Source organism: Lissotriton vulgaris, chromosome 6 (genome assembly GCF_964263255.1).
Source record: "Lissotriton vulgaris chromosome 6, aLisVul1.2, whole genome shotgun sequence".
In the NCBI taxonomy this organism is placed as follows: Eukaryota; Metazoa; Chordata; class Amphibia; order Caudata; family Salamandridae; genus Lissotriton; species Lissotriton vulgaris.
Genome location: NC_141694.1, coordinates 1771861692 through 1771872056, shown reverse-complemented (window position 1 = coordinate 1771872056; position 10365 = coordinate 1771861692). Strand labels below are relative to the sequence as shown.

Here is a 10365-nt window from a genome sequence, read left to right as displayed (position 1 = left end):
CGCACCCCACCTGCGAGACATCATCAACACATCCTTCGACACCGCCACCTTCCCTGAGAGCTGGAAGCACGCCAAACTCAGCGCTCTACTCAAGAAACCCACAGCGGACCCCACCGAACTCAAGAATTACCGCCCCATCTCGCTCCTCCCGTTTCCAGCCAAAGTCATCGAGAAGACCGTCAACAAGCAGCTGGCCGCCTTCCTCGAGACGAATGGATCCCTCGACCCCTCACAGTCTGGCTTCCGAGCCAACCACAGCACCGAGACCGCCCTCATCGCCGCCACCGATGACATCCGAGCCCTGATGGACAACGGAGAAACAGCGGCCCTCATCCTCCTAGACCTCTCCGCGGCATTCGACACTGTCTGCCACCGCACCCTAGTACAGCGCCTCGGCAACGCCGGAATCCAGGACAAGGCCCTGAAATGGATCATCTCCTTCCTCAACGGAAGAACACAGAGAGTCCGCCTACCACCGTACAAGTCAGAGGCCACCGAAGTCATCTGCGGCGTCCCTCAAGGATCCTCGCTGAGCCCCACCCTCTTCAACGTCTACATGAGCCCCCTAGCGGCCATCGCACGCCAACACAACCTCAGCATAATCTCCTACGCCGACGACACCCAGCTGATCCTCTCCCTGACCAACAACCCCGCCGCTGCCAGAGCCAACCTGCACGAAGGGATGAAAGAGGTAGCCGAGTGGATGACGACCAGCCGCCTGAAACTGAACTCAGACAAGACGGAGGTCCTCATCCTGGGCTCTTCACCCTCCGCCTGGGACGACTCCTGGTGGCCTCCCGCCCTTGGCACCGCACCTAAACCGACAGACCATGCACGCAACCTGGGCTTCATCCTGGACTCCTCCCTCTCCATGACCAGGCAAGTCAACAACGTCTCCTCGGCGTGCTTCAACATCCTACGCATGCTACGGAAGATCTTCTGGTGGATCCCCACGGAGACCAGGAAGACCGTGACCCAGGCCCTCGTCACTAGCCGACTGGACTACGGCAACGCCCTCTACGCCGGTACCACCGCCAACCTTCAGAAGAGACTCCAGCGGATCCAGAACGCCTCAGCAAGACTCATCCTCGACATCCCACGAACCAGCCACATCTCCGGACATCTGAGAGACCTACACTGGCTCCCCGTCAACAAAAGAATCACCTTCCGCCTCCTCACCCACGCACACAAAGCCCTACACGACCAAGGCCCGAGCTACCTCAACAGCCGAATCAACTTCTACGCTCCCAAACGCCACCTCCGATTAGCCAACCACGCCCTCGCCGCCGTCCCCCGCATCAGAAGAGCAACTACAGGAGGAAGGTCCTTCTCCTACCTGGCCGCCAAGACCTGGAACTCCCTCCCGACCGACCTGCGCCTGACCCAAGACCACCTCTCCTTCAGGAAGAAGCTGAAGACCTGGCTGTTCGAGCAGGAGCGGCACACCCCTACCCCCAGCGCCTTGACACCCTACGGGTATGTAGTGCGCTCTATAAATGTCTTTGATTGATTGATTGATTGCATTGTGCGCATGTGTCGACCGCGGCGTTCCTGCTGGCTGGCAGACGTTCTGTGTTCCGGATGGTGTGGAGTGCCTTGTAGTGAGGTGGGTGATGTGTGGGTGCCCATGTGGATGTGTTGTGTCCCCTAGCAGGATGCCAGTGTGGTGCTGGGTCCCTGTGTCTGCATATGTGTTATGCGGTACATATGTGTAGTGGCGTACCTGCGGCGGCGCCCGCGGCGGCCCATCTGGTGATAGTGTTGCAGCAGGTACATGACCGGATGCATGTGTAGAGCTGGGTCCATGGGGTTCATGTTGGGTCTCGGCGTTTGTGCTCCGCTGTCGACTTTCCGCCTGCTTCAGCTGTGCGGTGTCCCCACTGCGGCTTCTGCTTGTTTGGCCCATCCTAATTTGTCGGACGGGCCGGACGTCATCGGGCGCGGCGGAGGCTTTCGATTGGCTTCCGCCGCCGCGCTGGCGGGCGCAGTTTGATGGCGCGGCACGCCGTGGCGGACGGGAAATGACCTGTGTTTACCTATCCTAATGTTCTCGCGGGCGGAAAAAGCTGTTTTTCCGCCCCGCCAACACCGCACTGGTGCCACCGCCCGCCATCCTAATGGACCCCTTGGACACCAATATTACCAATCTCAAGACATTTTAGATATGGTAAAAAATTCATAACAATAATACGAAAACTATTTCCATGGCAATCATCTGCATGCACTATACATAGAACACAAGGTGAAACAATAGAACCATTATATATACACATTTCAATAACAGCAAAATGCATCACTTACATTATGTAGCAATCAGCAGAGCAAAATCCTTAAAAAAACATATATATTAAAAACTTGAATGAAACTAAAATATTAACACACTTAAAAGTTCATGAAGAAATGCTAAGCTTAAAAACATATGTAATTACAAATATCTATACAACAATACAACACATTTTTCACAATTATAGCACATAACGTACCCTCATTACAAAAACATTTCCAAGCAATGAAAGCTGACACTAATATATTAAATGCCCACATATTATGTTTAACAGAAATAAATACTACACAAGAAACACCGTGCGAAACCTATTCAATTGACCATTTTAATTTTATGTTATTTGACAAATATTATAACAAACATACAAAACATGGAATTGCTATATATTACAGCAAACAACACATATTAAAGCCAATATTTACAACTCAACAACAAATTGACTTTTTACAATTTACCCAAACCATCAATAACACACAGTATCTCATAGTAATTATATACCAACCACAAAAAGTTACAATATAAACATTAATGAAAATTCTAACTACTACATTAAATGCTTACCCAAATCATAAATATGTCCTAATGGGTGATTTTAATATAAATTTACAACAAGCAACACACAATAGCAATTTGTTACTAAGTTACATGAGAAAACATTTTAATTGCGAGCAAAAAATAAACACACCTACAACAGACTACAATTCTTTGTTAGATCATATTTTTACAAATGCACATTTAACAAAGTATGGCACATTAGAATCATATAGCAGTGATCACAAACCAATATGGATAGCTATTTAAATAAAATGCATTATACTGTAATTCATAAAGAAATGTTTCATTACAAATAATACCCTATGCTGTTTATTAATTACTGCATATTTCAGATGGTTTCCACTGCAGAATTGAAAAACATGAGATGAAAAGAAACAAAGCCATACCAGAAAGCAGTTAGTGTAAACATAAATAAATGTTTAGCAAAAACTTATTATCGGAATGCTAAACAAGAAAATAAAGTATTGTATCATCTGTCTTTAGCAGATGAAACTGGCTGTATAAAGGCAACTTGTTATAATGAAGATTATTATAATCAAACAAAAGAACAAAATGGAATGCTAATTCGCAATTATATAATCAAAAATGCTGTTTTGTTAATAACCAAACAAACAAAAATATCAAGAATGCCATCAATTACAATAGTCCCAGCTATTATCCAGGAGGCTGAATACATTTTACAGCCACCCGCACCACCACTGTCTCCAATAAAGGCAGTAAGAGAAGCCAATGTGAAGAAACTATTGAGTGTGTTAGGAACAATAACTGAGGTAAGCTAAATTATATTACTTTTATATATGTACATTTTCCTATGTTTTCTTAACAACAACATTTCAAGAAAATAATGTTACCAAAAGTATATAGGTAATTGTATATATTAAAATACAATTGTTAATGTTTTTTAAATATGTTCATGTATAACTATATATAACACATTATGAAAAGTATAAAATACATACAACAATAATACTACAACTTATCAATGCTCCAGAAAAAAACGTAATTAGCAGGTAAATAACAGCTTCAATAAATTCTGCTACCCAATATTTAATTACTATGTGAACACATATAAACATCAATATCTTATAAAAGTGATTTTACAAAGATATTTCTTAAAAAATCATTATTATAAAATAAATTCACAAGCATTATATTGTATATATATGTTGATCAAGCCGCAAGGCGAAACGCGTTGTGTGGAATAAACCTGTGTTCCTGCATATGTGGTTTCTGACTCACTTTCCTGAGAGCGTACTTCTGAATTTTTTCAAAGGAACTTGGATGTATAAATATATTAATGCATATATAAACAAAAAAAATAAAACAATATTTTACAAATATTTGCTAATCTTCTCCCAAAGAGAGCCTAGAACAACAATCTTATTATATAAATAGAAAATACATATCAATAGTATATATAAGTATGTTCATCACAACAAATACATCAATAAGGCATTTTAAAGGTAAGTAAACATATTTATAATAATAAAAGTAATATTATACAATAAAGTAAAGTAACAAATACATTTGTGATCAGAACACTAATCTATATTTTGCAAATATGTATCATAAAAATGTTCTTAAAAAGTATATACAAATGTCAATTGCCATATATAAAAGATGCATATTTATTACATAATGTTTATGCTTTCCTATCAATGTTTTAATATTTATTATATAGCATTATATTATAATTAACTACAAATGTCTGTCATCAATACATATGTGTCTACATTATATAACACTATTTTCAATGTAATAATATATGCTTTACAACAATGTTTGTGTATATATATATATTTTTACATATATTGAATACAACAAATTATTATTTACAAAATATGTATGACATTATCACAAAATACCTCATAACACACTTACTAAAAGGTAAGTAAACTTATTTTATAATTATTATTAATTACAATTATTTTTTAAGAAATTACATACAAAAAAGCTATTGAAATATTTACTATTATATATATGTATACTTCATTAGCAATGTTTTTAAGCACATTATATTATACCAGATTAAAAATATTTATAGATGGCTATACAAGCCATACCTGTAGACTCACTGAAAAAACCATAGGTTTCACACCAGTTATAGTTAGGAATTAGCATATAAAAAACCTATTAAATTCACTGAAAAAAACATAGGTTTCACACCAGTTATAGTTAGCTGCAAATTTTACTGACAGAAAAGCATTGAAATTCCACGTTATAGTTAGTTGGACTCACTATAACTTGCGTGTGTAATGCACTGCTGATGACGTCACATATTACATCACTCATGACATGGTCAGTGACATCACTCATGAAATCACTGATGACACCATCTTTGTGACAGAGTGACAGATCTCGTTTCAGTGTAATGTAACCCTTGAAACACATATTCAAAAATAGAAATTAATATTTTCAAAAAAATGGAGATATCCATACCAGTTACAACAACCAATTCAATTCAGTTTTTTTTAAATGCTAATTCCTAACTATATATAAGGCCCCAAACCTATGTTTTTTTCTTTGAAGTTCAAAATTTGGTTAATAGCAAATGTCTATAGCTGTGAAATGTAATATTTTTGAAAATGAATGAATCCTATATTTTATTTGTATTTTAAACAATTTTTTTTATTTTATTTTTGACCCTGGAGCGCTCCCGGGGCACGCCCCGGTGAGCGCCCCGGAGAGCGTAGTCGTTTGAAGCGCCCCGGTGCGCGAACCGGGAAGCGTCCCGTTAGCGCGAATGTCGCGAACGAAAACATGATCGTGGCGTATCGCATAGCCGCGTCCGCGTGATACGCACGGCGTAAGCGCACCCGGAAGCACTCGAGCGAATACGATCGCGCAACATAAACTTCCGACGCGCTTACGCGACGCGACCCGGGGCGAGCCCGTGGGCGCGTCGCGTAAGCGCGTCGGTCATGTGACCTGAAAATAACACTTTTAATTGGTGCAGAACAGTTTTACTTTCATAATGATGAAATCCCTGGTCTTGTGACCTGAAAATACCACTTCTCATTTGTTCAGGCCTTTTTTTCCAAATGATGAAAGACCCCACCTTTTTTCCTTATTCTGACTTTGTCCTTTGACTGTGGAAGACCTGTTTCAGTAATAGAGTGAGAACTATTTTGTACTTTCTAATGGCTACTGTAGCTGCAACAGCTGGAGCATCTGCACCACCACAACCACCAAGAGGACCACAACAACAGTACATTGGTGGTCAAGAAGAGGAGGAGGAGGAAGAGGAAGATGGGAGAAGATGGCTGCCTGAACAAAATACCCCATACAAGCCCAAGTCACACATTGTATGGGAGTTTTTTTCACTCCCAGAGGGCAAGAAAAAAGTGAATGCGGCCAAGGTAACTTGCCTAATCTGTAAGGAACAACTCTCAAGGGGCAACCCAAACAAAAAGTATTCCTTTGGTAACAATACCATGATTCAACATATGATCCGTAAGCACCCTAACAACTATTCTCGTGCAGAGCTCAGGGAACTGGCCAGTAACCTCCCCCAGTCTTCAAGGACCACCTCCCAAAGAAACGAACCCACTTCATCGGGACCAGAAACATCAGAGATGATGCCTTGCATTCAGCAACGATTTGCTGATTTTAAAATCATTTGTACTGAATGTGGCAAGCTTATCGCCTATGGTGAAAAGAGCGAAAGCTCATCGTCCTTGCTGGTGACAATCACAAGTGCCCCAAAAAGAAGTAATATTTTCCGTTTTTTGTTTTTTGCTCCAGTTGAGCCAGTTTCAATTCCCTTTTTTTTGTTTCTCCCCCTAAAAAAATACAAAAAGAATATAAAACTGTTTTGAAAAGCCCAAAAAAGTACAAAATGTTCACAAAACATTAAAAAAAAATAGAAAACAACAAAAAGAAGAAAAAAAACAGTTCTTTATAGAACTACCTCCAATTTATAAGAAAAGGCTTCATTTTTAAAAAACTCTGTCATTCTTTTTTCCTCATGGTACGCTCCCCGGTGCGCGTACCGAGTGCTCCCACGCGCAAAACGGAAAAAAAAAATCTTTTTGCCCCGAGGGGCCCTTTTATAGCCCCCACATCAAACCTAGTGGGTCAGGGGGCTCCACCCTGCCCTCTTATGGTCATTTCCCCCTTTGTTTTTGCCACATCTTGTGTCTCGATCCTACCGAGACACAAGATGGCGGCCGCTCCGGACTGTTTCGAATGTTTTCAGACACCCGAGAGCCAATCAGCTTTCCGTGCGCAAGTCGCGGGTCGCGCCTGGGGCGCACCCCGGTGCGCGTACCGGGGCGCTGCCATAGATATATATATTTTTTGGAACCTAAATTACTCAAAATCCACTGGAGCACATATCTTGAGACATAGCAAAGACACATCGGGCTACCAGTCCCTACAATTTTGCTAAGTTTGGTGGAAATCAATTCAGCCGTTCGGGCTAAAAGTGAAGTCGACCGCCCTATGGAAATTAACATGGGGAAAACACGTTTTGGGACCCCCCTTTTATCTCGGCCCCCGCTTGAGGAATCCACCCCAGAAATTCGCGAAGATTCATCCACCGGCGCCAAAGTTATTCCCAATAGAATGTTGCAGATTTCCTATGGAAAGTAGATCCTAACTATAACTACCTACTGGCGACCGCCAGTATATATATATATATAGATATCCACGCTCCCTGTCCCACTGGAAAATCAGGGCACTCGCGGGCGGGTGCGGTATGCGGTAATGGGTGCCCGCAATAATACTCTGCTCGGCTTCAGAACTCGTTTTTCCAAAGAACCGCACTTGTGGAATCAGAGTTTTTGCAGTGCTCACACCATCAAGGTTTATTCACAAAGTTTTAACAGACGCGTTTCAGCATTACGACACCGATGAAGGCGTAATGCTGATTCCACGAGTGCGGTTCTTTGGAAAAACGAGTTCTGAAGCCGAGCAGAATATATATAGATATATACATATTTGTATATATATAAAAGTATATAAAATACAGCAACATAATTATGTACAAATGTATATAACATTAGCACAAAAGTACCTCATAAAAAGCTTCTTAAAAGGTAAGTAAATTTAAACTTTAATTATTAATGTTAGAATATTCATTAGAGAGATTTCCAAAATATTTTTGGGCAATATATACCAGTAATTCTTAAACTTTTTTAACACCCAACTCCCTTCACCTGTTGCCCATTGGCCACTGCTCCCCATCATGCTACTTTTTTCAGCAAATAAGAAGAAAGTAAGACCAGTCTCAAGAATACTTCTATTTTTCTCCCCGTCCTGTGCAATGCATTAATCACTTTACCAAGATGCTAGCAACAAAGAGACTCAGTAATTTTCTTTGTTATCTAGCTAAAGTACTCGCTGCCCAAGAATGTTGCTACAAGAAGATTAGTAGTAGGACCAATACAACAATACTGTCAATACCAGTAGGCAGTACTGCTTTTAAACAATAACATTTTTAACAAATTTGTTTTCAAACAAATACTCTTGTTTATACTGTTGTTTTGTGAAATATTGGGCATTAGCATGATCTATATACAACTGCTGCAATTCAATTTGCAAAAAGAACAAATGTAGTAGTAAATTTGTCCTTGCATGTTCAAATGTTGAAAATGTGCTGCAATTTTAAATAACATCAGTTTAAGATGCCTACACACAACATCTTTGTGTACCCAACAAGTTCTAAGAAGAAAGACATGCCTGTCTGTCCTCTTCAAATCCATTCAATACAACAGTAAATCAAATTATTATATATTACAGGAAGAAGCTACAAAAAATATATTTGTCGGAGGACAAGAAACAAAAATTTTAAGTATAACAATTAATGATGCCACCGACTGTGTTAAAGTTACTCTATGGAGAGAGGCAACTGATTTCCCTATCGAAATTGGAAAATATGTACAGATAACACATCTGACTGTACATGAATTCATTGGAGAAAAGATCTTAAACACCACCCGACACACTCAACTACAAGTAAGTTAACTTTTTTTAAGTATTCATAAAAACTGAAGATTTCCTCAAACGATTTTTTAATAAACCCATATCTCCATAGGCCATACAACCACCTAAAGAAAATATTACAATAACATTATTTGGACTTGAAAAAACACATCAAGAGATAAGCACTATGACATTGCAAGTGGAAACAACTGACAATTTTCAATCAATGGAAATCAATAACACAACTTTAATAGATTTCTTGGACATCAACACAGATACAGAAGACTTGGGAGATGCATTAATGCCACACCTACCAATTACAGTAAATGTACTATTTCGCAATGGATGTATAATAGATATAACTAAACAAGTCTGATATACAGTAATAAAAAATGATTCCAAAAAAGTACAGATTGAGTAAAAATAAAGGCTTTTATATTGCATTAAGAAAACTGTTTACATTTAAAAAAAAACACAATTTTACTAGAACATAATCTTTAAGTATTTTGCATGCTATTCTATTTGTATCACATTTGTGCACGTGTTAATTTACAAATCTAATGTTTACTTATACCACATTATTACTTTAAAATTGTATATACTAGAAAACATTCTCTGCACAATTAAACTATTAACTTGTAATACATTACTTCTTAACAATTGTATATAGTAGAAAACTTACAGCGCACAATTGTAATGTTTACTTGTACCACATTCTTGCTGAAAAACTTTATATACTGAACAACCTGCAAGATAATAACTTGCTTACCTATTACCTTCCCTAACAACATATTGTATATACATATTGTTTTTGCACTATTACCAAAAAGTACTTTTATGCAAACAAAATGTTACAAATCTCAATAACAAAAATGTGTTTTTAATCTCTATATATTGTGCAACATTGTCACTTTAAAATAAACATATACAAACATTTGTGTATATAATTACAAATATCTATAAATGTTTTTAAATAATTGCAATGTTTAGACAAGAAATTTCCTTTTTATGTTATAGCTAAAAAAATGTGGACTATTGTCGCTTATTTATTACAGTTTTTTTAAACAATTAAAAATACAAACAATTACCTTGACTAAATCCCACATACAGGAATAACAGCTAATAATATGGATTTACTATTTCCAATACCAAATGCTCAAACTTACCTAATGCGAGACCTATTGCATTGCAAAAGCTTGTATAAAAAGTGTTATTAAAGTACGGAGTTGGAAGGAGTTCCTATCAATCTACTTTTCTTACTTGAAACAGCCATTCTCTGTCTCATCTTCTACCAGTGCTAAATGTGGAAAATATGATCTTAACCCTTTCACTTTTATTAAATTGGTGGCAGCTTCAGATGACAAACCAGTCCTACAAAGTACCAATAGTTGTAAGGGGCATTTAAAATCAGGCCTTTAACACAGATGCCATAATTAATCTGCTTCTTTTGGGACTATGAGCAGGGCACCTACACAAATGAAAGTGAAAGGTTAGAAATATTTGTTTTAAATGCATAGAAAAGATATATTATGCAGAAAGCACTATGCCTCATGCAGGCCAATTCGTGAGCATTATTAACCCAATATCAGAATAGCCATTGG

General features: G+C 38.8%; 1 protein-coding gene across 1 annotated transcript; it reads left to right on the top strand.

Annotated features, from left to right (window-relative positions):
- The first annotated feature begins 3465 nt into the window (after window positions 1-3465).
- LOC147709452 (uncharacterized) lies at window positions 3466-9140 on the top strand. Its single transcript, XM_086925484.1, has 3 exons — window positions 3466-3609; window positions 8582-8797; window positions 8877-9140. The coding sequence occupies exons 1-3, from the start codon at window positions 3466-3468 to the stop codon at window positions 9138-9140; spliced, it is 624 nt and encodes a 207-aa protein (XP_086781610.1).
- The last annotated feature ends 1225 nt before the right edge of the window (window positions 9141-10365 follow it).